The sequence below is a fragment of the Canis lupus genome, chromosome 19, assembly GCF_048164855.1.
Source record: "Canis lupus baileyi chromosome 19, mCanLup2.hap1, whole genome shotgun sequence".
Taxonomy (NCBI): Eukaryota; Metazoa; Chordata; class Mammalia; order Carnivora; family Canidae; genus Canis; species Canis lupus.
In genome coordinates, this window is record NC_132856.1 from 4346990 (window position 1) to 4374107 (window position 27118).

The 27118-nt window shown below is 44.5% G+C and overlaps 2 protein-coding genes across 7 annotated transcripts in view; both read right to left on the reverse strand.

Moving 5' to 3' along the window:
* Positions 1-1698: 1698 nt before the first annotated feature.
* Positions 1699-24221, reverse strand: HMCES (5-hydroxymethylcytosine binding, ES cell specific). 6 transcript variants are annotated; one of them, XM_072784908.1, is made up of 7 exons: positions 24086-24221; positions 23304-23509; positions 13821-13964; positions 13036-13161; positions 7216-7394; positions 3781-3973; positions 1699-2337 (listed from the first exon to the last, which is right to left on the reverse strand). In XM_072784908.1, the coding sequence occupies exons 2-7, from the start codon at positions 23484-23486 to the stop codon at positions 2089-2091; spliced, it is 1074 nt and encodes a 357-aa protein (XP_072641009.1). In that variant the 5' UTR covers positions 23487-23509; positions 24086-24221; the 3' UTR covers positions 1699-2088. The 6 variants fall into 6 exon arrangements, with proteins under 6 accessions (XP_072641009.1, XP_072641012.1, XP_072641008.1 ...); XM_072784911.1 differs by lacking the exon at positions 24086-24221 and adding an exon at positions 24028-24043; XM_072784907.1 differs by lacking the exon at positions 24086-24221 and adding an exon at positions 23789-23887.
* A 967-nt stretch (positions 24222-25188) lies between these two features.
* COPG1 (COPI coat complex subunit gamma 1) overlaps positions 25189-27118 on the reverse strand; it is a 28411-nt gene continuing 26481 nt past the window's right edge. Inside the window, exon 24 of the mRNA XM_072784906.1 lies at positions 25189-25668. Coding sequence (XP_072641007.1) covers positions 25538-25668 — 131 coding nt within the window. The 3' untranslated portion in view covers positions 25189-25537. The remainder of the gene's footprint in view (positions 25669-27118) is intronic.

Below are 27118 nucleotides of genomic sequence, written 5' to 3' on the forward strand. Positions count from 1 at the left end.
ATCTGGGAGCCCAGCCAAGGGGCCAGACAGCCATGTTTGAGGCCTGTCCCACCTATTCGGGGAAACCGTTGGGGTCCTGGCCTGACTTGGCCACGTCGAATGGCAGGTGAAGGCTGTCCTGTTTGTCTCTGAGATTTGTTCTTTAAAAACAAAGGATGGGAGGAGATGCTCCACTGCTCTAATAAGCAAGCTAAGTATTGAAAGGTGGGATTCACGTGTCCCTGAACTGAAAATTTGGAGCAATTTGGCAATACCTATTAAAGCTGGATGACCCAGCTAAGAAAAAAAAAATGCAAGGGGAGATGCCCAAAATGATACCATTTACAAAAACCTGAAAAATCATAAAATATGTTATCAGGTTCAAGAATGTGTTTTTTTTTTTTTTTTAAGAATGTGCTTTTAACATCCCATTTATGTGCAAGTAAAACCTGAATGAAAAGGATACACACCCCTGAGGACCTTTCGTGTTACAGTGGTAACAGTGTTACAGTGATTTACAACCGTGACAAACGGTAGAGACAGCAATGAAAAACAAAGGGAATTTCACTTTTGTTGCTTATTAAATTCGAAGCATTATGGCAATATAATCATAACAGTCAACCTTCTGGTAAGTTATCTGTATTTTTAAATCTCTTGGTAATACTAACAACTCAATAAGCCCAAACCAACATGGAGGCCGCTGTGAAAACACTCCCACCTCCAGGGCTCAGGGAGCTGGGGCGCGACCCACCACAGCCCACTCCGCCCCTCGCGGGAAGGATGGGCGCTCCACAGAGGAACCCGGAGAGCCGGGAAGGAGACCCCGGGCTGGCCCCGCCCCCAGGCTCCCATTAGCGAACAGCGCGAGAGCCCCCCTCTGATTGGTGGACACTGCGATCCTTGATTTGCATAGGGCTTCGGGCTCTCGCCCTGCCCGCCGCGGGCTGCGTCTGCGCAGCCTGCTCCAGAGGAGCCCTGCCCCGCCCCCGCCGGCCTGTGCATCCCCTCTTCCCCGGAGCCCTGAGGGAACCTTCCCTTCTGGGTGCGGGTGTGGTTATTCCTATTCTGCCCGTACAGAGCAGGGCACGTAGAAGTGCTCGCAGTCACCTAACAAGTAGTTACACGTCCGTCTGTTAACGGTGAAGCAGCGGCCTCTGCTTTCAGAGAACTAACGGGCAGGGTGCGGAGAGGACAACAGATAACCATTCCAAGTAAGGGTTCAGTGCCGAGGAGGAGCCTGCAAAAGCAAATCACAGGGGCTGTGTCCAGCGCCCTTGGCAGCCCGGGTCACCCTCTGTGTCTGCTCTGCCCAGAGGCTGGGAATCTGGGTGGAGCTTAGTGGGCTGTGCCTGGGGCTTCCCGGCCAGACCCTATGGTCCCTGTGGTCAGGACAGGGTCTTGACCTCTGTGTCCGATTCTCTGCCCAGCTTTGTGTTTAGCAACCACTCAGCTTGGTTTTCAGCTAAAGGATTCACAAAACTTCCAAGTATTAAGAGTGAACAGTGCCTCAACGAAGACACCCTCACCACACACACACACACACACACACACACACACACACACACACGCTGAGCCTTTTTGCGGTTTCCAAAAAAAGCAGTTTTGTCCACAAAAAGCCCCAGGGCTCCATATTTGTGACAAAATCCATTCCTGGGGACTGATGCCAGGAGAAAACAGTAAGATCCAGAACTTCCCCTGCCAGCAGCATTTTCTGAAATGTAGACAGTATCAAATATAATTTATTCAGAGAAAAATACAATGTTTTAAGAACTTAATTCCAAAAGGCTGACAGAACCCAAAAGCTGAGCAGAAAACAGCCTTCTGTGAGCAGTAACAGGTCAAGCTGAGAACCACACGGGGTCTAGCTTGGAGAGAAGGCTCCACCAGCCACACACCAGGTATAAAGGCCCCTATGAATTACTGATGGTGGGCGGTCCCTCCTCTGCCCAGGCTGCCATCTGCTCCACTGTGGGTTCCTAGTTGCAGCCAGGAAAGCTATCCACTCATGAATCCACAACTGTCAAAGCAATACTGCTATCTCATCCCAAAGCAAATCCACACACATAATAAGCAACAAAATTGAGTACAGCAAATCACAGTCTTGGTCTCTCAAAGTCCCTGATATTGGCTGTGAGGCCGCTTGGCTACAGGCTCCTCTTCCTTCTCCTGCTTCAGCCATCGCTCCAGGAGTCCTGCACTTCCTCTCTTGGTGGGGAATGGGCTCTTTTGTAGGAACTGGCTGGACCACTGGGGCACATCTGACTCTGCCTTTTGGGGTGTTTTGGACTCTTCCTTTTTGGGTGACTTTGTGGCCAGCCATTTCATCATCTTCTGGCTACTACCACTTGCCTTGAGATCCTAGGAGAAAGAGGAAAATGCTCAAACCACCCAGCTTAAGCTTTTGGGAAAAGGCCAACTGCAAGGGAAGACTAGAGAAGAGGAATTAGGTACTGACCCAGCCTTGGAAGAGGTTACTGAGAGCGAGACTGGGCCCAGTGGTCAGGAGTGGGGAGAAGGGAGGAGCAACTGAGTATACTCCAAGAGGTACAAGGAGTAGGGAGTAGCTCTTACAGCAGGCCTCAGATGAAGTGTGTGGGACCAGTCAGAAAAGAGCTGATGGGCAATCCAAACAGGTGCAGAGAAAGAAGAATTCTCAGGGAAGAGGGTATATTCAGTGTGCCCAGGCTGAGTGTGGGGATATCAAACCGGAGATGTATGGCTTCAAGCAGTCACCGTGATTAAGGATTCAGCTAAGGCTGAACAGGCTGACCTGTTTCCCCACTGTGCAGCCAGCCTCTCCTCGACTGGCACTGCTTCCCCCTCCAGCTCTTACACTTGCACCTCAACCCTAAACTGAAGGTTTTATATTCATTTAAATGCCACCTCTCCAGAATTGAGAATTCTTCAGGGGTAAAGACCATGGCAGAAATGGGGCAGTATCTAGTACAAAATGAATGTGTATCATTACATTTTTAGAGACCTCTAGGGAATAGAGGGATCAGGATTGCAGGAGTTTGCAGAGAACTGAGACAAAAGAAAAAAAGATGACACTGCGTATTGAAAACTTAGAAACTTTCAGAAAAATGAGGTGTAGTAGCTATTTTGTAATCATTGTCCTTAACACTTCTCAGGCATTCTAAGATGTCTATTCTTGGAACACTCAGAGCCATGTCCTACTTAAGTCCCTCAGTATCACCTGGAAACAACTGCTATTCCCAAACCTTTGCTCTGGAACTTTTGTTCCCACTGGAGGTCTCTGGCCTGTTCACCTTCCCTTCAGAATATAACTATTCTTTCCAATTCTGAAAAGTTAAAGTTCATGGCAGGAATGTTCTCAAATCCTCCTGAAGGAGTATAAGGATTGGAACTCCTCCAACTTGTAGCTGGGAAAACAAAGGTACAGAAAAGAGACAGAAAAAAATTCCACAGTTGCAGACAAAGATACAATTGCCGACAAGGGCTCTTTTGTCTTTCTTAAAATCACCCTCCAGATTAGGAGTCCTCAAATTTGGCTTATCAGATTCGCTTAATGACACAGAAGCCCAAGCCCAGCCCTGAATACTGACTCAACAGGTCTAGATAAGGTCCAACATTTATATCTTGAAAGAGTTCTCCTGAGGAGTCTAAGTCATAGCCAGATTTGAGAATAGTGCTCTGCTCCATCTTACCATACATAAAGAAATGTGAGTCTTGGGTGGTTTAGATTAAAGCTAATTGTGAAAGGCCATATTCTAACTGAAAAAGCTATCCTGGCAGAAGACAGAAAGCTCAGAAAGGACTATCAGAGTCACAGGCCCTTACCTTTTTGACCAATAGGTTGACAGGAGCAAGACATTTAGGAGTGTTGTTTCGGGAGTTGTTCACCACGGAAGAGACTGGATGGAAGGTGATGTTCTCTGTGGGGTGGATTAACTTCAGAGCTTCCTGAGTTGAGACCTCACCAAAGTTAAGCCATTTAGAGACTTCTTCCTCTCCATCTAATATGGCAGGCATCCTAGCCAGTGAGGTAGAGACATTGGTTAGGAGGTAGAGAGAGGGTAGGGAGACAGAAGGAAGACTTGAGTCAGCACAAATCAGCCTAAGGATAAACTTGTCCTCTTTTTACACCTCCTGTGCTGATCTGAGGCCATGTGCTCCCTGACCACAACTTGATAGGGAACAACATTCAACCCTTGGGAGCTAGCTTACAAAGTTTATGGCAAAGACAGTGAATAGTGCTATGACAGGATCCAGTGCATTCCAGTGTACTAGCTAACCGACTGGTGAACATTCTGTGATGACTCAGATGCCTAAAATTAAAGGGAAATTAAAGGGAAAATTTGTCTATCAGTAATAATCTCTAGATTTACAGTAAGAAAGAGCTATTTACATAATTGTGAACTACCAGAAACTATGCCTCAGAAAGCAAGGATGCTGCCTAAGATGACTCCTGATATCTACCCAGGGAAATGTTAGGAAAAGACCCTGTGTTTAGCTTCCAGTTTTATGTCCTAGACCAAGGGAAAGCATGCTACACATTCACTGGTGGAACACTTGATTTTAGGAGATATATGCATAAACATCTATTTTAATAATTATTAGAACTTCAACAAATCAAACGTTCACTTTCAAAAATATTTTAGAATTGGGACATCTGATCTGAGTGGCTGTTGGTTAAACGTCAACTCTCAATTTTGGCTCAGGTCATGATCTCAGGGTTGTGAGATGGAGACCCACGTCAGGCTCTGCACTCAGTGGGGAGTCAGCTTGAGATTCTCTTCCTCTGTCCCTCCCCCTGCTTGCTAGCTCCCTCTCTGAATAAATAAATCTTAAAAAAAATTTAGTCTGTGAAATCCAGATGCATTTTCTGATGAATGGCATCTCTGCATTGTATTATAGTTTAACTGGAAGTAAATGGGAGCACTTAACTTTTCTTAACAGTGTATAAAATAATGTTGTATTAAAAAAAATCAATGGGAATTTATTATTTTTTTAAAAGATCTTATTTATTTATTCATGAGAGACAGAGAGAGAGGCGAGACACCAGGGAGCCCAATGTGGGACTCGATCCTAGGACCCCGGGATCACGACCTGAGCCGAAGGCAGACGCTCAACCACTGAGCCACCCAGGCATCCCAGAATTTATCGTAAATTAGTGAGAAATACAACCACTATATCATATGAAAGTATAATTTCACAAAGAATGCTTAGGACAAGGCTAAAATAGATAATCCTATCATGTACAGCACTACATTCTTTTCAGCAAAACATCAAGTATCACTTCTGAGGGCACCTGGATCTGGCAAAACCTGTTAGTGACAGACAGTCAATTCTACTAATGCTTGTTTTTAAAATGTGGTCTGTTCCAATGTGATTGATGTATTAGAGAGCAATTTCAGCATAATGTAAATTTCTTTTTTTTTTTTAATTTTTATTTATTTATGATAGTCAGAGAGAGAGAGAGAGAGAGAGTCAGAGACATAGGCAGAGGGAGAAGCAGGCTCCATGCAGGGAGCCCGATGTGGGATTCGATCCCGGGTCTCCAGGATCGCGCCCTGGGCCAAAGGCAGGCGCTAAACCGCTGCGCCACCCAGGGATCCCATAATGTAAATTTCTTGTTTACTTTAGTTTTGTCTGTGGGAAACATGAGGTGAACAGACAGCTGCATCCAGTTGAATGGAACCTTGTAGGAACATACAGAAACACCTCAAATATTGACAGCTACTGCAGCTCACTGTATGTTATCTTCCAAAGTTATGTTTTGCTCTTATTTTGCATTTGTTGAATATATTCTCCCTATATTAAAAAAAACCCCTTCATCCAACATCTCAAATATGCCTAATAAGCTTTGTAGTTCAAAACATGCAAAGGAGTACATGTAAGTAGAAAATTTTTTGACTACTGATGAGAAGCTTGAACTATTAGAGCGTCCTGAAAAAAGAGAACGTGTGCTATCTCTTTAGCAGCAAACATAAAGGAATCCACCAGTGACAACATTGTGAAAGTAAAAGGAATGTCTATGGTTGCAATAACTTCAAGAAGTATCATGAAGTCAGTATCAATCAGGTCTAAAGGAACAGAAAAAAATGAAGAGATTCTTCAGCATATGGATTGAATGCCAAACAGTAAAAAAACAAAAACAAAAACAAAAACAAAAACAAAAAAAACCCCTGTAAGCTCTCATAAGTTTTATTTATACTTAAAGGCCTGGATGGCTTGGTGGTTTCAAACAGTGATTAAATTTCCAAAACTTTCAGTGTCAGGAGAAGACATTAGCATGGATGAAAATGCTGCTAAAGAATTTTCAGGGGGATCCCTGGGTGGCTCAGCGGTTTAGCGCCTGCCTTTGGCCTGGGGCGTGATCCTGGAGTTTTGGGATCGAGTCCGGCGTTGGGCTCTCAGCATGGAGCCTACTTCTCCCTCTGCCTGTGTCTCTGCCCAGCCCCCCATGTCTATCATGAATAAATAAATAAAATATTTAAAAAATAAAGAATTTTCAGCAGTTAATACAGAAGTTAATTGCAGGAAGGGGCTATATACACTGGATTAAAAAGTTCAATTTTGATTAAATATGTATTTATTATAAATGCATGCCCTGAAGAACAACATTTCTTTTTTTAACTCTGAGATCATGACCTGAGACTAAGGCAGACACTTAACTGAAATGAGCTAGCTACCCAGGCACCACCCCCTAAGGAACATTTCAAAGGCAGAAAAACTTGCCCCAGGACTTACGGCCGCAAAGATCGTACATTTTGCCTAATTTTCCCTCCACTTCACAATAGCTCATAAGTTACAACTTCTCCGACACTCATTTTCCACAAGCAAATTCTGCAACTTTCTAAGGTAAAGTGCCATATTTAATGTAATATCTATGTAGATAACTGTGGAACTGTTAATAGGTTCCTATTATTTTTTAATGTGTTCCTGATGAATTTTTAGGCATTGTCCTCTTTTTTTAAATTTAATTTAATTTAATTTAATTTAATTTAATTTAATTTTATTTTATTTTATTTTTGGCATTGTCCTCTTAACCCACACTTTTCTCATATGTTCTTGGGTTTTCACTGTACAGTTTGGCATAGTGTGGGGACTTTTTTTTCATATTATAGCCAAACTCCACAAAGCAACTGCTACTCTCTAAATTTCTGCATACATAGAAACATTGAATCCAAAGCTACCTATCTAAAAGCAGAGGACAAATCCTAAATCCTCTTCTGAATGCTTTTGGACCTAGGTATTAGAACTGTAACTTACCTAGGGTGAATGTCATTCAAGCTCTTGCAGGAATCTACTGTGATGATGGTGTAGGAATACAGGAGGTCTCCTTCTGGGGACTCCCAGCAGTCAAAGATCCCCGCCATTGTCAGCAGCCTCCAGTTGTCCCAGACTTTCTCCCAGTACTCAGAACTGTCCACAGCACCAATGCTACCTGACTGGAACAAAATACATGGGCAGATTAGATACTCAGCACCCCCTCCTACACACAGGCTGGGCACTACCACAGACTTAACATAGCAATCATTTTAGAAGTACTTTAGCCCATGCGCTAGCTCCTCTTGATCCACTATTGCTAAAAGAAAGAGGTTTGATGGCAAGTACCCACTGAAGCTATGGATTTATGGCTCCTTAATGCTTTCAGAATACAATCCAACATCATCAATGGGCATTCAGGCATTCCATGATCTGGCCCATCATTCCAGCTTTTACTAACAATTTTTTTGGTCTTTAAAAAAATATATTTATTTATTTGACAGAGAAAAGAGAGAGTGTGAGCACAAGCAGGGGGAGCTGCAGCAGGAGAGGGAGAAGCAGATTCCCGACTGAGCCCGACACAGGGCTCAATCCCAATCATGACCTGAGCTGAAGGCAAATGCTTAACTGATTGAACCACCCAGATGCCCTTTTAATAACAATTTTAATTTGAGCCAAACCCAGCTGTTTGTAAATAAAGCCCTTGTACAATTTCATGTCCTTGTATCTTGCCAGAGCAACTTCTTCTGCCCAAAATGTCCTGCCATTTCTCATCATGCCAGCTCCTACCTAACATTTAAGATTCAGTTCAGGTATCCCTGGGTGGCGCAGCGGTTTGGCGCCTGCCTTTGGCCCGGGGCGTGATCCTGGAGACCTGGGATCAAATCCCACGTCGGGCTCCCGGTGCATGGAGCCTGCTTCTCCCTCTGCCTGTGTCTCTGCCTCTCTGTCTCTCTCTGTGTGACTATCATGAATAAATAAATAAAATCTTTAAAAAAAAAAAAAAAAGATTCAGTTCAAGACCTAGAACTTAGAAAGCTGGAAAGAGTACCCCCTCTACTCTAACAATAAGAAAAAAGCTAGATAATCTATAAAAGTCATAACTTTTTTTCTTCTTTTATTATTTTATTTTTATTTTTTATGTTCAAGCCCCATATGGAGCCCAACACGGGGCTTGAATCTATGAACCTAAGATCCAGATCTGAGCTGCTATTAAGAGTTGGACACTTAACCAACTGAGCCACCTAGGGTGCCCAAAAATCATAACTCCTTAAACTCATCAGAAAACAGGTCACTGGGCAACCAATTGGCATAAACTTTATGGAAAGAGAGGGGCTTCCAAGGGAAGATGAAACATAAGTACTGGCTTACTGGAGACAACAGGAGGAAAGCAAGGCCTTCATTCAGGTAAAATTATCATCAAATTGCTAAAAACAAAAAAAAAAAAAAAAAAAAAAAACAAATTGCTAAAAACAGTGTATGGGCTAGCCTGAGAGTCCAGAACCCCTGGAAGCTGCAGACATTAGGGGAGTTTACATCAGTTTACAGAACTCTTCACCATGAGCCTCTCCAGCTGCTCACAAGAAAGACAGGGGCAGAGCAGGAAACCAGAGAAAGCCTTTCTTGCTGGTCCATGCCTAGAGGAGGGAGGCCTCACTCTCTTACACCAAGGAAAGGCATGAAGCCTCACCCAATCACTTCTCCTCTAAGGAGCAAAAGCCTTAAGGGGCCAGGGTATAGGTAATACAGCCTGTTGCCCGTAAGATACAGGTAAGACCCACTGAGTCTGGGGAAGGGTAGAAGATCCCTCCTACTCGAAGCAGCAGGATTCCCGAGAAAGCCTGAGCCTGACACCAAGGGTCACAGATCTGTTGAGACTGAGGCTGTATGAAGACAAGAAAGAACACTCTCCCACCTTTTAGATCAGCAAGTACCACATGAACAGCAACAGAAGCCTAATTCTGGGGAAGGGGCAAGAGCATAGAGATCCTCTCGAAAGCACAGGCTTAAAGGGAGGTACTATAGTTGAAGGAAGCAGGGCTACTGAGAAAAACCCTCTGGAAGTTTACTCTTACCCTGAACACAAAATGGCATGGAGAAATTTAAACCCTGTAGTGGGGATCCCTGGGTGGCGCAGCGGTTTGGCGCCTGCCTTTGGCCCAGGGCGCAATCCTGGAAGACCCGGGATCGAATCCCACGTCGGGCTCCCGGTGCATGGAGCCTGCTTCTCCCTCTGCCTGTGTCTCTGCCTCTCTCTCTCTGTGAGACTATCATAAATAAATAAAAAAAAATTTTTTTTATGATAGTCACAGACAGAGAGAAAGAGAGAGAGAGAGGCATCAACACAGGCAGAGGGAGAAGCAGGCACCATACAGAGAGCCTGACGTGGGACTCGATTCCGGGTCTGCAGGATCACACCCTGGGCTGCAGGCGGCGCTAAACCGCTGCACCACCGGGGCTGCCCGAATAAAGGTAATTGTAACAACAAAACCAGTTTAGCTCCTGATAAGATCGACTCAATCTCATACATTTATGGCTTATTAGAAGAATAAATGTATCCATTTCCAGATGTAATTATCTCAGTCTCTGGCAATCAAAAATTTTAAGACTGGGCAGCCCCAGTGGCGCAGCGGTTTAGCGCCACCTGCGGCCCGGGGCGTGATCCAGGAGACCCGGGATCGAGTCCCACATCCGGCTCCCTGCATGGAGCCTGCTTCTCCCCCTGCCTGTGTCTCTGCTTCTCTGTCTCTGTGTCTCTCATGAATAAATAAATAAAACCTTAAAAAAAAAAAAGGACTGGAAAAATTCTAGTCATTATTTTAAAAAACAAAACAACCACACACACACAAAAAATACCAAAACCAAAAGCAGATGCTCAATCACTGAGCTACCCAGGCATCCCCACTATACAGTTTAAAAGGGTGAATTTGGGCAGCCCGGTGGCTCAGCGGTTTAGCGCCACCTTCAGCCCAGGGCCTGATCCTGGAGACCCGGGATCGAGTCCCACATCGGGCTCCCTTTGTGGAGCCTGCTTCTCCCTCTGCCTGTGTCTCTCTGCCTCTCCTTCTCTCTGTGTCCCTCATGAATAAATAAATAAAATCTTAAAAAAAAAAAAGGGTGAATTTTATGATATGTAAGTTACTTCTCATAAAGAAAATTATGATGATTAAAAAAATGAACTAGATAGTTTCTTGGACAAACAAAAATAGAATTCATTACCAATAGGCCTGAACTACAAGAAGTATTAAAGGAGTTCTTTAGGCTGAAGGAATATGATACCAGATAGAAACTTGGATCTACCCAAAAAAGTAAAGATCCATGGAAATAGCTAAAAATTAAGGTAAATGTAATACTTATTTTTTATCACTATAAAATAATTGTTTAAAGCAAAATAGTAGCAATGTATTGTGAGTTTATAGCATATGAAAAAGTAAACTGTATAACAATATACCAAAAGATAGGAGGATTCAGAATGCACTATTATAAAATTCTTACACTATTCAGGAAGTAGTTTATTCTTTGCAGACTTTTTTTGAAAGATTTTATTTATTTATTCATGAGAGAGAGAGACAGAGACAATGTTCAATGGGCTGAAGGCGGCGCTAAACCACTAAGCCACTGGGGCTGTCCTCAGATACATTCTGATAGGTAAGAAAAACTGGACAGAATTGAGAAAGTGCCATCCTACTTAATCCACACAAGTGCCTAACAGTCTCTCAAGAAGAGGGGATCCCTGGGTGGCGCAGCGGTTTGGCGCCTGCCTTTGGCCCAGGGCGCGATCCTGGAGACCCGGGATCGAATCCCACGTCGGGCTCCCGGTGCATGGAGCCTGCTTCTCCCTCTGCCTGTGTCTCTGCCTCTCTCTCTCTCTCTCTCTGTGACTATCATAAATAAATAAAAATTAAAAAAAAAAAAAAAGAAGAGTGCCAGAGGGAAAGACTCTGAAAAGATATATAATTCCTAAAGACAGAAAAGCTAAGCTCTAGAATCCTATGGAGTGGTGCCCTCAAGAAGCCACAGAATTCTGACTTACTGCTAATTTATTTATTTACTTAAATATTTTATTATTATTTTTTTTTAAAGTAGGCTCCATCCTGGCGATCAAGTCTCAGATCAAGACTGAGCTGAGGGATCCCTGGGTGGCGCAGCGGTTTGGCGCCTGCCTTTGGCCCAGGGCGCGATCCCGGAGACCCGGGATCGAATCCCACATCGGGTTCCCGGTGCATGGAGCCTGCTTCTCCCTCTGCCTGTGTCTCTGCCTCTCTCTCTCTCTCTCTGTGACTATCATAAATAAATAAAAATTAAAAAAAAAAAAAAAAAAGACTGAGCTGAGAGCAAGTGACTAAGCCACCAAGCACACCTAAAGGATTTTATTTTTAAGTAATCTCTGCACTTAAAGTAGGGCTTGAACTTACAACCCTGAGATCAAGAGTCACATGCTCCCTTGGCTAAGCCAGCCAGAGGCCACCAATAATTCCCAATTTTTAAAAAATTTAAATTCAATTAGCCAACATATAGTACATCATTAGTTTCAGATGCAGAGTTCAGTAATTCACCAGTTGCGTATAACACGCCTGCCTTCCGCTCAGGTCATGATGCTGGAGTCCGGGATCGAGTCCTGCATTGGATTCCCTGCGGGGAGCCTGCTTCTCCCTCTGCTTATGTCTCTCTCTTTCTCTGTATTTCTTTCATGAAATAAATAAATAAGTCTTAAAAAAGACAAAACCACACCCAGTGCTCATCACATCATGTGCCCTCCTTAATGCCCACCATGGCCCCCCCCCCCAAAAAATGCCCATGGCCCAGTTACCCCATCCTCCCACCCACAATAATTCCCAATTTTAACAAAGCAAACTGGTGAGAATGCAAAGGCTTTAGCAACACCAAAGCAACAAATGTGATTAAAATGAAAACATGATACTGGCATGTCTGATTTGTTTTTAATTTCCTTATAATGGGGGTGCCTGGGTGGCTGAGTTGGTCAAGCAGCCACCTTCAGCTTGGGTCATGATCTTGGGGTCCTGGGATTGAGCCCCACATTGGGCTCCCTGCTTAGTGGGGAGTTTGCTTCTCCTTTTCTCCTTCTGCTGCTCCCTCTGCTTGTGCTCTCTCACTTGTATTCTCTCTTAAATAAAATCTTTAAAAAACCTTTTCCTTAAAATGTTATGTGAACAGCCTAAATTTTTTGTCTTAAAATGGGAGTTCTATGAGGAAAATGCTAAATATAATCACCATGTGACCTAGCAAATCCACCTCTAGGCATAAACCCAAGAGAAATTATAACATATATTCATATGAAAACTTGTACATGAATGTCCACGTAGCAATATCTGTAAGAGTCAAAAGTAGAAACAACGTACGTATCCATCAACTGGTGAATGAATAAACAAAATGTGGCCTATCCATATAATGGACGAGCAATAAATGAGCAATGAAGTAGTGACATGGATCAACGCTGAAAAATTATATTCAGTAAAAGAAGCCAGCTACAAAAGACTATATATTGTAGAAGTCTAAATATATTAAATGTCCAATATAGGCAAATCTACAGAGATCAAAAGACTAGTGGCTGTCAGGGCTGGGGAGAATAGACATGGACACTGACAGTTAAAGGACATGGGGTTTCTATCTGGGGTGATGAAAATGTAAAATTAGCAGCGATGGTTGAACAACTCTGAATATACTAAAAAATCACTGACTTGCATACTTTAAAAAGGTGAATTTTATGGTGAATTATACCTCAATAAAGCAGTTATTTAAAAAGAAATTCTATGAAGAAAGAAACAAAGTGTGCCTCTTTGGATTAGCTACTATTGACAATACCTTTTCTGTTTTGGCTTGGGGGAAGTAGATGAAGTATGGCTGTCTTTCACTAGTAACCTGACATCGCTGCCACTCGTAGAATCCATCTGCTAAAACAACACAGCGTCTTCCTTTTCCAAGAGGAACCTGAGGGAAAATGTGAGCAAAATACAGTTTTAGTGAGAGAATATGTCATGGGCTTGAGTTGAAATCTCAGGTCCACCAATGTAGGACCTTAGGGCAGTTATTTCTGTCCCTCACTTTTCCTATGCATAAAGTCACCATTCACACAGCTGTTGAAAAGATTAAATAATGTACTACAGCCTCAGCTGCATTTAATTTTAATGCATGAGGGGTGCCTGGGTAGCTCAGTGGTTGAGTGTCTGCCTTAGGCTCAGGTCATGATCCCGGGGTCCTGGGATTGAGTCCCGCATCGGGCTCCCTGCAAGGGAGGCTGCTTCTCTGCTTCTCTGTCATAAATGGATAAATAAAACCTTAAAAAAAAATGTAAGTGCATGAGAACCTCCAAATGAAAGCTGTCTACCTGGGGGGGCGGGGGGGGGGGAGAGGAAACTGTCTAGCTGGACCCATTCAACCTACAGAGGATGAGAAGAAATAATAGTTTTGTTTCAAACCATTAAGTTTTGGGATGACTTACACAGTAATATATATAATAGCACTCAACATTATTAGCAACTGGGAACACACTTTCCAGGAGAATCTTATTTCCTGGGTATATAAGGCATTAATAGCTCTGTTGGAAGAAAGAACAGAATATGCGCATTTTCCATAGACCTGTGACCTACCTTAAAGGAACGTTTCTCCATCATGGTATCACTACGACAGTTGGTAATGTTGAATGGCAGCTTGGAAGGATCACTCTCTTTGAACCATGATGGGACCAATCCCCATCTCATGGGAGCAATGATACGCTCAGATGAATCTGCACCCTGCCATGGGAAAAGATAAGATCCGTGAGGAGATCATAATGAAATTTAGAAAACCAATGGCTCAGCGGTTGAGTGTCTGCCTTCACTTCAGGGTGTGATCCCAGATTCCAGGATTGAGTCCCACATCGGGCTCCCCACAAGGAGCCTGCTTCTCCCTCTGCCTGGGTCTCCACCTCTCTCTGTCTCTCATGAACAAATAAATAAAATCTTTAAAAACAAAACAAAACAAAACAAAACAAAAGTAATGGGGATCCCTGGGTGGCTCAGTGGTTTGGTGCCTGCCTTTGGCCTGGGGCGCGATCCTGGAGTCCCGGGATCGAGTCCCACGTCAGGCTCCCTGCATGGAGCCTGCTTCTCCCTCTGCCTGTGTCTCTGCCTCTCTCTATGTCTAACATGAATAAATAAATAAATAAATCTTAAAAAAAACCAAAAAACAAATGTAGCACATGCATTATATTACTATTAGTATAAAAATACAAAAAATACAGAGATTATTAAAAGGAAAAGATTCGATTTGAAAACAATTTTAATGATTTATCACAATGTGAGTAACTTAAGTTCTTCAGCATTTATTAGAATGTAAGACATACTACTTGGGTAGGGTGGGACACAAAATTTAGTTTCTAGGGCGCCTAGGTGGCTCAGTTAAGCTTCTGTCTTTGGCTCAAGTCATGATCCCAGGGGCCTGGGATGGAGCCCTGTATCAGGCTCTCTGCTCAGTGGGGCATCTGTTTCTCCCTCTCTCTCTGACCCTCCCCCGTGCTCATTCTCATTCTCTCTCAAATAAATAAAATCTTAAAAAACACAAAAAACTCTTCAAAGAAGTTTAATTTTTTTTTTAAAGAGACATACAGAGAGAAGCAGAGACATAAGCAGAGGGAGAAGCAGGCTCCCTGTGAGGAACTCGATCCCAGGACCTGAGCCAAAGGTAGACAGACACTCAACCACTGAGCCACCCAGGTGCCCAAAGAAGTTTAGTCTCTGTAAATGTTTACTTAGTGCCTCTTATGAGAGTCATAGTACTAGGCCTAGCAGTATGTGGTCCCAGCTCTCAAGAACTACATATCACAGACAATGATAATACAATAAGGTAAATGCTATGATCTAGGGATACACAGGGTGCTGTGGGGCAAATGAAGGAGTGCTTAACCTCAAAAGGATTGCACTATAACATATGAAGCCACAAAGACATAAAAATATTAAAACATGGGAGTGGCAGCAAAGGAGTTCAATGAAGAGTGATCTGTAGGAGATGGAATGGAGAAGTATCAACTTGGAAGGGACAGAAAGGACAGGGGTGGTGGTGGGGTGGTTCTTAAATCAGATCTCACAAGAGGTACAGAATTACACTGAGTGTGGAGCCTATTAAAAAAAATAATAAAAACATTAAAAAAATATTTATTCATTCATGAGAGACAAAGAGACAGGCAGAGACACAGGCAGAGAGAAAAGCAGGCTCCATGCAGGAAGCCTGATGTGGGACTCGAACCCGGGCCAAGCTGAAGGCAGATGCTCAACTGCTGAGCACCCAGGCATCCCCAAATAAAAATCTTAAAAAAAAAAAAGATTTCAGAAAGAAAGATAGAAAGTGTGCAAGTGTGGGGAGGACATAGGGAGAGGGAATCCTCAAGCAGACTCCCCACCGAGCATGGAGCCCAATGCAGGGCTCGATCCCAGGACCAAGATCATGACCTGAGCTGAAATCAAGAGTCAGTTGCTTAACTAACTGAACCACCCAGGTGCTCCTAAATAAAATCTTTAAAAATAAAATGAAACAAAGCAAAAACAACAAACAATGTTGGGCTTTCAGTTTCTAAAGGGTTGCTCCAGGTAAAAACACTGCACAGTACTACTTTTTCACTGCTGGAGAAGCAACATGCCTGGTGTATCCTCTCACAGAAAGGAGGGAAGATAAGGAAGCCTGTGCATGGATTTTTTTTTCCAGATTCCTACTGGTGTTTTTCCCTTACTGATTCTATTATGTATTTTTTCACTGTAATAAACCTTAGCCATAATATGCCTTGTATGCTGAATCCTTCCTAACGAATCTTCAAACGTGAGGGTACACTTAGGGGCCTCCAACACATCCTTGTTTAACTTTTTTGGGGGGTAATTGGCCCCTTGAGAATCTGATGAAACCTATAGATTATAATATCTGTTTGCATGCACACACAATTTTTTTTTTTTAGATTTTATTTATTTATTCATGAGAGACAGAGAGAGACAGAGGGAGAAGCAGGCTCCCTGTAAGGAGCCTGATGTGGGACTTGATCCCAGATCCCGGGATCACACCCTGGGCCAAAGGTAGATAGATGCCCAATTGCTAAGCCATCCAGGCGTTTCCCCCCTCCCCCGCCCACTATTCTATATGTGTACACTATGGGTCGGGAGACACCATGAGCAGAGAGCACATTCTGGGTGCTATCATAATGGTTTAGGGATAAAAATACGGTGGGTCTCATGATGGTAGTAGAATAAAAAACAACAAAAGATAGACTAAAAATAAAATTGTGAATGTAAATGTAAAAGAAAACAAGACTGTTTAAATTTTCAAGCCTAGATGACTGAGCTAAAGAGAAAAGTCTGAAGAGGGGCATGATTTGGGGAAAGGTCAGGTGTTGAATTTCAAATAATAACTGGAAGTCTGGAGCAGTTTAAAGAGATGGTTGCAAAATCTTTGATACTCCTCTCATTGACAGGTGAAGGTGAATGTTCCCTCCCCTTGAATCTGGATGGGCCTGTGATTCACTTGTAACCAACATAATGTGGCACAAGTGACACTATATGATTTCTAAGACTAGGTCAGAAAATGTGTGTCAACTTCTTCCTTGCTTATGGAGACATCGCTTCTGAAGCTCTGAGCTGCCAAAGAAGAAATCCAGCCACCCTAAAGACTGTCATGCTGCAAGGAAGCCCAGGCTGCATTGTGGACGGCCATGGACTAGCTAGAATTACTAAACCAAAACAAGCTCGGACTTGCGTCCCTCATTTACTCATAAGGCTGAGAGCCCAAACGGTAAATAGTTGGTTGATGCTTGAGAAAGGGCTTGAGCAATGGTTTCCGGAGCTCGCTTATACGTGATCACCCACATAATACAATTGATATAATGTGTTCTAGCCTGATGGTAAAGTTAAATAGGGGTCTGTGCTATTCTTACTGGTCTGTTAATCATATCTATTGTCCTTTTGAAAGCTATGTACCTAGAATAGCATGTTTATCTATTAACTAGGACCCTCCTGTGTCAGTAGGGTCTGTCATGCATGTAGGTATTCCTTTATCTTTGTTCTGCTTGTGCTATATAATACCGTAAGAAGCTTGAATAAAGTTGACACTGCTTGGACACCGTGTCCCTCCTGTCCCCATCTCTTTACATTTTTTTATTTTCCTCATCCTCTTACCCTCAGGACCCTGATCGTGTTGCCACAGAGTGCGCAACACTGCATGGAGAGGCCACATGTAAATGTTCTGGTCAACAGCCTCAATTGAGAACCAATGTCAACTGCCAGATAAATGAGTGAAAATGCTTCTAGATCAGAGGTTAGCAAATTTTTCTGTAAAGGCCAGATATTAAGTATTGAAGATCTTGGAGGCCCTGTTGCAATTATAATATAACTATTGTTACAGGGACAAAACAGCCATAGACAACGGATAAATGAATGGATGTTGTTGTGTTGCATAATATTTTATTTACATAATAGTCAGAGGGCCCTAGTTTTCGGATTCCTGCTCTAGATGATTCTAGCCTCAAATGCCAGGCCTTCTCAGCTGAGACTCAGACGTCAGGGAAGAGACAAACCATATCTGTAATGCCCTGTCCTCATCCCTCACTGGTGAACAAACGTAACAAAAGGTCCTTTAAAGTCAGTTGAATAAAATCCAAGTACAGGTGTTTATTATGTCCAAGAAACATTTAGAAATATGGAATTAAAACTTAGGAGAGGGGGATCCCTGGGTGGCGCAGCGGTTTAGCACCTGCCTTTGGCCTAGGGCGTGATCCTGGAGACCCGGGATCGAATCCCACGTCGGGCTCCCGGTGCATGGAGCCTGCTTCTCCCTCTGCCTGTGTCTCTGCCTCTCTCTCTCTCTCTCTCTCTCTCTCTGTGTGTGTGACTATCATAAATAAATTTTTTAAAAAATCTAAAAGTTAGGAGAGGGACACCTGGGGGCTCTGCATGGAGACTGCCTCTCTGTCTCTCGTGAATAAATAAATAAAATCTTACACAAACAAACTTAGGAAAGAGGCAGCATGAGGGATCCCTGGGTGGCGCAGCGGTTTGGCGCCTGCCTTTGGCCCAGGGCGCGATCCTGGAGACCCAGGATCGAATCCCACGTCGGGCTCCCGGTGCATGGAGCCTGCTTCTCCCTCTGCCTATGTCTCTGCCTCTCTCTCTCTCTGTGTGTGACTATCATAAATAAATAAAAATTTAAAAAAAAAAAAAAAAAAAAAGAGGCAGCATGGTACAAAGAATGGGTCAGCAAGCTTTCTCTGTGAAAGGCAGATAGTAAATATTTTTGGCTTTGTGAATCCATAGTTTCTGTTGCAATGACTCAAGCAACTCAACTCTACTACCATTGGTATGATGAAAGCAAAGAATGAAGGAGCATATCTGTGCTCTAATAAAACTTTATTTACAAAAACAGGCAATGGGCTAGATTTGATCTGAGGACCAGTTTGCCAACTGCTGGTATAGAGCAAAGAATAAGGCCTTTGCAAGAAGATCCTTGTTCAAAAATCTTGTCTCTGCTACTTATGAGATTGGACTAGTCTCAACTCCCTGGACCTTCAAATGTCCTTATTGAAAAGTAAAAGTAAAAGTCAACTTATAATAAAAGTAAAGTGAACAATACCTACCTTGCAGGATCATTTAAATGCATGACATGAAATACACAAATTATAGTTCAATATTTTTCTAAGGTTAGAATTAAAAATAAACAGTAAAATTTTTCTATGCAAAGGTGATTGTTAAAGCCATGAGGATAAAAGTTTCTTAGAAAGTACATCAGGGTGCCTGGGTGGCTCAGTTGGTTAAGTGTCCAACTTTTGATTTTGGCTCAGGTCATGATCTCAGGGTTGTGAGATTGAGCCCAGCATAGGGCTTGGTGCTCAGGGGGGAGTCTGCTTGAGATTCTCTCTCTCAGATTGATAAATCAATCTTTTTTTTTTTTTTTTTAAGATTTTATTTATTCATGAGACACACAAAGAAAGAGAGGCAGAGACAAAGGCAGAGGGAGAAGCAGGCTCCATGCGGGAAGCCTGATGTGGGACTTGATCCTAGGACTCCAGGATCACAACTCCAGGATCATGCCCCGGGCCTAAGACAGGTGCTTAACTGCTGAGCCACCCAGGTGGATGCAATTCTAAGAAAAGAATCATCAGCAATGGTACGGTCTCCAACGGGCTTCCCTTTTGTTCAAAGCTAATCCCTCCACTGTGCTCCTGGTAAGATCCTGTCCTGTTTCTTCTAAAATCTTCCCTGGGGGCACCTGGGTGGCTCAGTGGTTGAGCATCTGTGATCTCTGTGGCCTGGGATTGGGTTCTGCATCCGGCTCCCTCCCTATAGGGAGCTTGCTTCTCCCTCTTATGTCTCTGCCTCTCTCTCTCTCTGTGTGTCTCTCATCAATCAATGAATGAATGAAATCTTGCCTGTATCAGATAATCCTCTTCTCTCTCTCACACACATACACACACTCCATTTTCATTATTCATGGCAGTTAGGTTCTACAAAGTCACTGGAAACATTTTATTAGGGAATACTGAACTGCTACTCTTAGGGGAAATATAAGGTTAGGTTCCCACTTGTGTATGGAGACAATATTTTTATCAATTGATCAATATATAACCTGTTCTGTATGTATTTCTGTTTAAAAACACTTTAATAGGGCAGCCCGGGTGGCTCAGAGGTTTGATGCCGCTTTCGGCCGGGGGTGTGATCCTGGAGATCCGAGATCGAGTCCCCTATCAGGCTCCCCGCACGGAGCCTGGTTCTCCCTCTGCTTGTGTCTCTGCCTCTCTGTCATGAATAAATAAATAAAATCTTTTTTTTTTTTTTTAAAGGAAACTATTTGTAGCAAATAATATGGAAGTAAGTGGAGATGGGGTGGTAGTGAGCAGGTTTCTTTTATTTAGGGTTAGGATGAATTTTCAGAAAGTGGAGCTTTGTCATTGCATGTAAAAGTGGGCATAAGGTTGCACAGATGTACTTTGAAAACATGCCTATAATGTATCTGATGTTACGTTAATGAAGCCTGTGTTCCTCCTAGGGCAGAGACTTTAACATAATGAAGCAGACTCTGGGATCATGACCTGAGAGGATGGCAGATGCTTCTCCCTCTGCCCTTCCCTGCACTTGTGGGCACTTGCGTGTGCTCTACGAAATAAATCAATCTCAAAAAAACAAACCCCCAAACCAAGAAAAACCGCTTTTGTGAATCCTTTGAGAATCAAACGTGTGAAGCAGAAGAGCCCCCTACCCAGAGGATAAATGATTTAACATTATACAATAGTGATCTAAATGATCTCTCATCAGGAATTTACAAGACAATAATACTCTAAATTTGAAGTTCTCAACATGCCCTTTTATTTATTTATTTTTTTTAAGATTTTGTTTATTTATTTGAGAGAGAGAGAGAGAGAGAGAGCACGAGCTGAAGAAGAGGCAGTTGCAGGCTCCTCACTGAGCAGAGAGCCTGACGTGGGGCTCGATTCCAGGACCCCAGGATCATGACTGGAGCCAAAGGCAGATGGTTAACCAACTGAGCCACCTATGCACCCCTTAACATGCAATTTTGACAACCCGTCCCCACAATCAAGATCTAGTGGGGAGAAAGGAGGCATCTGGTGGGTGAAGGCCAGGAATGCTGCTAAACATTCTGCAATGCACAGGACAGCATCCCATCCAAAATGTCAATAATGCCAAGGTTGATAAATCGTATCTTAAAATCCCACTGTTCAGCTTTAATGTTAGTGTGTTCACTGGACAGTTATAAGCCAAACCTAAACATGAGGCTTCCCCCTACTGGGAACAATAAATAGAAAGTAGCTGAGAAGCCACAATATTGAAAATATTGCTCAATATTAGTCATCTTTTCCTCTACCCTTTTGGACTTGTGTAGAGCTGGGGTAAATAAATGAAAGAGGAAGTAATTTGCAAACCAGTGGTTTTAAACGCAAATGTTGCAATCTATACACATGTGCTGGCCACTGATGATATGGATTAACGAAGACCTGAAATGATTCTAATTTTGTTTTATAATTTATAGGTTTCAGACAAATGGAATCTCATATATTTAACAAAATTAGGGAACTCCAGCAATCTTAAAATTTATTAGAGATGTGGAGTCAAAAAACACTGCATCAGTAAATTCATAACACTGATGGAAAAGAGAGGGGGTTATGTTTACTAGGGGCTCTACCTTCTCCATTTCTAGCTCTAGAAGCATCCACTGGAGTGGAGAAAGTGGTCTGGACCTCAGTCCCAGCTCTGTCCCCTCACTTACTGGGTAACCTAAGATAAGTCACAATCTCCCTACGTTTCTATCTTTATATCTGTTAAACAATTTTTTCTTCTAGCTAACGTGCATTCTATAATTCTACAGACGTGATATAGAGAGAAGCAAGGTCAAAAAAGGCACATACATTTAATCTGTCTTCACTTCAAATTAGGCCTTCCTTTATTTTTATTTTTTAAAAGATTTTATTTATTCATGAGAGACACAGACAGAGAGGCAGAGACACAGGCAGAGGGAGAAGTAGGCTCCATGCAGGGAGCCTGATGTGGGACTCGATCCCAGGACTCCAGGATCACGCCCTGGGCCAAAGGCAGGTGTTAAACCGCTGAGCCACCCAAGGATCCCTAGGCCTTCCTTTAAAACATGTTTTATTCTTTCCTTTCCCAGTTAAGATTCCCCATGATATTTATTTTTTATATTTTTAAAATACTTTATTTATTTATTCCTGAGAGACACAGAAAGAGGCAGACATAAGCAGAGGGAAAAGCAGGCTCCCCGACTTGATCCCAAGATCACGACATGAGCTGAGGGCAGAAGCTCAACCACTGGGCCACCCAGGTGCCCCTCCCCATGATATTTAATTTTGATTTGTCTCATTAAAAAAAAAGTTTTTTTAGTTTCAATAGGGAAGGATTGCACCCAATAAAAATAGCTCAAGAATAAACTATTTCATATATATGGCTTCATTCAACCAAAAAGATCAATGTTATTTGGTATGCTTATTCCAAATAATATAGAAATGAATCTTGACTATCACAAGAATTCTGACAAGTAGCATAGGTATAACTGACTTTATAAAGTGATTTAAGCATTATGGATCAAAGAGAATAAAAATCCAGGATGGAAACAATCATGATTTTTTATCCCTATAAATGCCACTTAAAATGCTTAAGACATGGAGGGGCCCCTGGGTAGTGGAGCCAGTTGAGGATCTGACTCTTGGTTTCTGTTGAGGTCTTGATCTCAGGGTTCTGGAATGGAACCTGGGGACCAACTCTGTGCCCTGTGTGGAGTTTGCACGGGATTCTCTCTCTCTCTCTCTCTCCATCTCCCTAACCCCTCTCCCTCTGCCCCTCTGTTCCTGTTGTCTCTTTAAAATAAATAAAATCTTAAGTAAAATAAAATGCTTAAGGCATGGAGAAACCATTGATTTCTGGAATTAAGCATTTTATTTACCGCACTGGTGCCCACCTGCATACACATACACCCACACACACATTCAGGAGATAAAGAACCAAAACAGGATTTTGAATTATTGGGCATGCCAACACTACAGAGGTAAATACTATAGAAACAATGAGTGCAATTAAACCTCAGATACCCAAACCATCCACCATCCACATCGGTTCTTAGCTTCAGTAAAAGACAAAACGACTGAAAACATAAGCAGAAAAAAAAATCACCAGAGGTGTTTCAGATTAGCTCATCTTAATCCTGCTCTAGCCTAGAGATTCTGGGTCAGCTGGGTCGGTAAGGGGCATGAAAGTCTTTTTTTTTTTTTTTTTTTTTTAAATACTCAAAAGACTGATAATCAGTAAGGTTTCGAAGATGTGGTCTTAAAAAACGTATTCAAATAGGGGGGTTCTAATCCCTTTGCACGCATTACGACTAGCCCTCAACTGAGCCTGAGGAACACGGCGCCATCTTCTAAGATGAGCAAATACCGAGGACACTTCTCCTTTGCACCGGGGCGGGGGTGGTGCTCAAGGAGGCGGGCGTGGGTCGCGGGGGGTGGGGGGGTGGAGATCAGACCCCGCGAGCCGAGGCGGAGCGCTCGCCACACCAAGCCCCGCCGGGCCGGAAGCGGGCGGGCACACAGCGGCGGTTACCTTCTCCAGGTGCAGTCGTGACAGGAGCACTGGGCTGCTGGACTGCGGGCTCTTGTTGTACGACGGGCAGTACTTGTCGGGGTCCTTCCACTCGGGGAGCCGCTGCCGGCCCTGCCGGTCCCGGTAGGCACACGCTCGGGCCAGCACGTCCTTAGGCAGGTGGCAGGAGGTGCGCCCGCACATGCTCGCGCGCGGCCCGGCGCGGCCTGCAGACCGGAGCACAGCGGGGACGGTCACCGCCCCGATCCCCCGCGGGCCCCCGCGGCCCGGCACAGCCTCGCCAGGCCCGGACGCACGGCGGGGAGGCGGCGCGCCCGGAGACGCCGCAGGCCGGTCTGCGGTCAGGGCAGGAGCCGCACGCCCCGGCTCCGAGGGACCCTTTCCGGCCTCGGCGTCCCGGCCCCACTCCTCCCCTCCTCCCTGCCGACTCTCCCCTCCGGGCTCCGCCGCCGAGACAGGGCACGGGGGGGCTCCCGCCCGCCAACCTCTGGGACTGCAGCCGCCGCCGCCCGGGGTCCCGCCTTCCGGCGCAAACTCCACCTGCTCCTCACCGGCTCGCCTCCCGTCCTCCGCGGCCTGCCCGCCCCGCCTCGCCCCGCCTCGCCCCGCCCCGCCTCGCCTCGCCCCGCCTCGCCTCGCCTCGCCTCCCCTCCCGTCCTCCGCGGCCCGCCCGCCTCCCCTCCCCTCCCCTCCGCTCTCGTCCTCCGCGGCCCGCCCGCCTCACCTCCAGTCCCCTCAGCTCGCTCCACGTCCACCTCGGCCGGCTTGCCCGACCGCCTTACCTCGGCCGCCTCACGTCCACCTCCGCCCGACCGCAGGCAACGCTCTCCGGCCGCAGGCTCTCAGTACAATGCCGCCCGGCGATCCGGCGCCAGCCCCGCCCCCAGCGCGGTCGGCCCCGCCCCCGAGGGGCCGCCGGATCCCGCAGCGTCCCGCGCCCGCGCAGGAATCTGAATCTTCTTAAAGTACCCCAGGAGGAGGCTACGGCTGGCTTTGGAGGCTGCCGGCTCCCTCCATCTTGGCCCGGCCCCCTGCGAGGTTAAGCCCCGCTTCCCCGGCCGGGCCGCAGCAATGGGCGGGCGGAGACCTCCGGTGCGTCCCAGGGAGCGTGAGGTGCCCGCCTGCACAGAGGGAGCCAGAAGTAGTGCACCGCATCCTCGTGGTGAGAACAGGAAACCTTCCCTTTACGTCGCAGTGAGGCTAACTGCCTCAGTTTTGAGGCAAAAATTGAGAAACCATCAGGAAAACTTCATACTTCACTCTCATACTTCAGTGGGCACCAGAATGCGATTTTCCAGGACCTTCCCTTCCTAACCCTAAAACTGAATTTTTAAGGGTGAGACCTAGATTTTTTAAAAACAGGCCTTGCAGGTGTATTTCGGGCATGAAATTAGCAAAGCTACATGGCTTGAGTTTAACAGAAGTTGAGGTGGCCTCTGAGCCTGCTCCCTTGGGACATAAACCAAGGCTTTCTGGTCTTCAGCCAACAGAGTGCTCTCCTTAGAGAGGGGGCTGTTCTTCCCCTCTGTGTGTTCACAGAATTGGGCTGATTGGGAGCAGACAAACCCCAGGGCGCATGTTAGGGAACACCCAAATCATCCATCCAAACCCTCTGAGGGCCCCGTTCATAACCTAGAGAGGGAGCAATGGTCAGGACTGCAAGAACAGGTGCAACCTCAGTGCCTGCTGTCATCCTCTCCACAAACCTGCACTGCTCCTGTTCCTGGGGCTTGAATGGAGAGGAGTGGAAGTCGTCTGACCTCAAGTACAGCAGCCAAAAGGCTGTGTGTGTAAAGGGGATAGGTCAGGTGTTCCTGGGATGGGGCTCAGAAGGGGGGAAGGGGAAAGTGGAGCCCTTAAGCATGAGTCTGCAGAGTAGCAGCCATTCAATAAATACATGCTGATTTATTTATATGGATAAGATGGTTTTCTTGGGGATAAATTCAAGAGGAGGTGCGAGCATTTTATTCATTTGCGATGTCCTACCCTGACAAGAAGGGCAACAGGTTCTAGGACAAGCTAAAATCATCCCCTATTTAAAAAAAGGAAAAAAAAAGTTATCCCCTAGCAGTCCTGCAGGGAAAAAAAATTTTTTTTTTTCCCCAGTGATTCCTAGTTGTTTTTGAATGCAGAGGCTTGGGAAGGAGTTTCCATTGGAATTCAGGATGAAGGCATGACTTCTGCGTAGTGTTGAGGGGAAAAGGGTAGGAGCAGGGTCCATGCAGTCTGGCCCCTTAGCCCACAGATGCCAAGATGATGTCTACTGGCAGCTCCTCTGAACTTCTGGCTGTCACCTGCATTGTTACTGTGTCCAAAAGCAGCAGTCTGGAGCGCACCAAGATATCATGACCTCCCCGGAACACACCTAGAGGAAAGAGAGAAGTACAGGTGTGTAAGGAAGAAGCTGCAGAGAGTGGGCTAAGGGTGGGATTTGTAGCAACTCATCAAGGCAGCTGTGATGCAGTGAAACGGGAGTGGGCCTGCAAACGGGAGTTGGGCTGAAATCCCTGAGATTTTATGCAAGTCACTTTACCTCTCTGAGCTACAGTATCCTCAACTATGAAGTAAAGGAGATAATTATACTGTTTTTTAAGCTTTTGCCAGGTGCAAATGAATTAATAAAACATACAAGGCTTTTACCTGGCATCACAGAGGCTCTCATGCATGTTGGCTAAATCTAAGAGCAAAGATGAAGGGACAGCCCCTTCATGACAAAACCACATCGCAGGTGTCTGCAAGACCCAGGGGACTAGGTTGCTTCAGTGTGGCCAGAAACAACCGCTTGGGGTCTATCAGCTGTGAGCAGGGCACTGAAGCAGAACTGCCTCCCAACCCTGTTTAGAAACACTCAGGAAAAAGGGACGCCTGAGTGGCTCAGCAGTTGAGTGCGTGCCTTCGGCCCAGGGCGAGAACCCAGAGTCCCGAGTCCCGGGATCTCTCTCTGCAGCTCTCGTGAATAAATAAATAAAATCTTAAAAAAAGAGAAACAGGAAAAAAAGAAAATCTCCCATTTCCTTTTGTTCAGTTTTAGGTGTGATAATTGTATTGCCCCCACTCCTTTAAACAAGGCATCATTATCTCTTAGAGAAATATACAGATATAGAGACATTTACATACAAAATGCTGTATCTGGAATTTTCTTTAAAATAACTGGGGATGGGACGCCTGGGTGGCTCAGCGGTTGAGTGTCTGTCTGCCTTCGGCTCAAGGCGTGATCTCAGGGTCCCAGGATCGAGTCCCATGTCAGGCTCCCTGCATGGAGCCTGCTTCTCCCTCTGCCTCTGTCTCTGCCTCTCTCTCTCTCTGTGGCTCTCATGAACAAATAAATAAATTTATTTATTAAAAAAATAATAAAAATGAAATAAAATAAAATAAAATAAAAAAATAAAATAAAATAAAATAAAATAAAATAAAATAATAAACCGGGGTTGGGGGATAGAGGGAGTGGCGGTATGGATGCTGTTAAGTTACTGAAACTGGAAGATGAGCACATGAGGGCTCATTATAGCATTCAATTTTTTTTTTTTTATAGCATTCAATTTTTGTGTAAGTTTGAAAATTTCCATGTTGACTTCTTAAAATACCATTCCTATTAAAAAAAGACCAATCAACCTAGTAGAGAATTTGAGAAAGGATATGGAAATAATTCACAGAAAAAGAAATACAAATGGCACACATATTTGGGAAGAATGCTTAACTTCTTTCAATATACAAGAAATATAAAATAAAAACTACAGGGACACCTGGGTGGCTCAGCCATTGAGCATCTGCCTTTGGCTCAGGGTGTGATCCTGGAGACCTGTGATCAAGTCCCA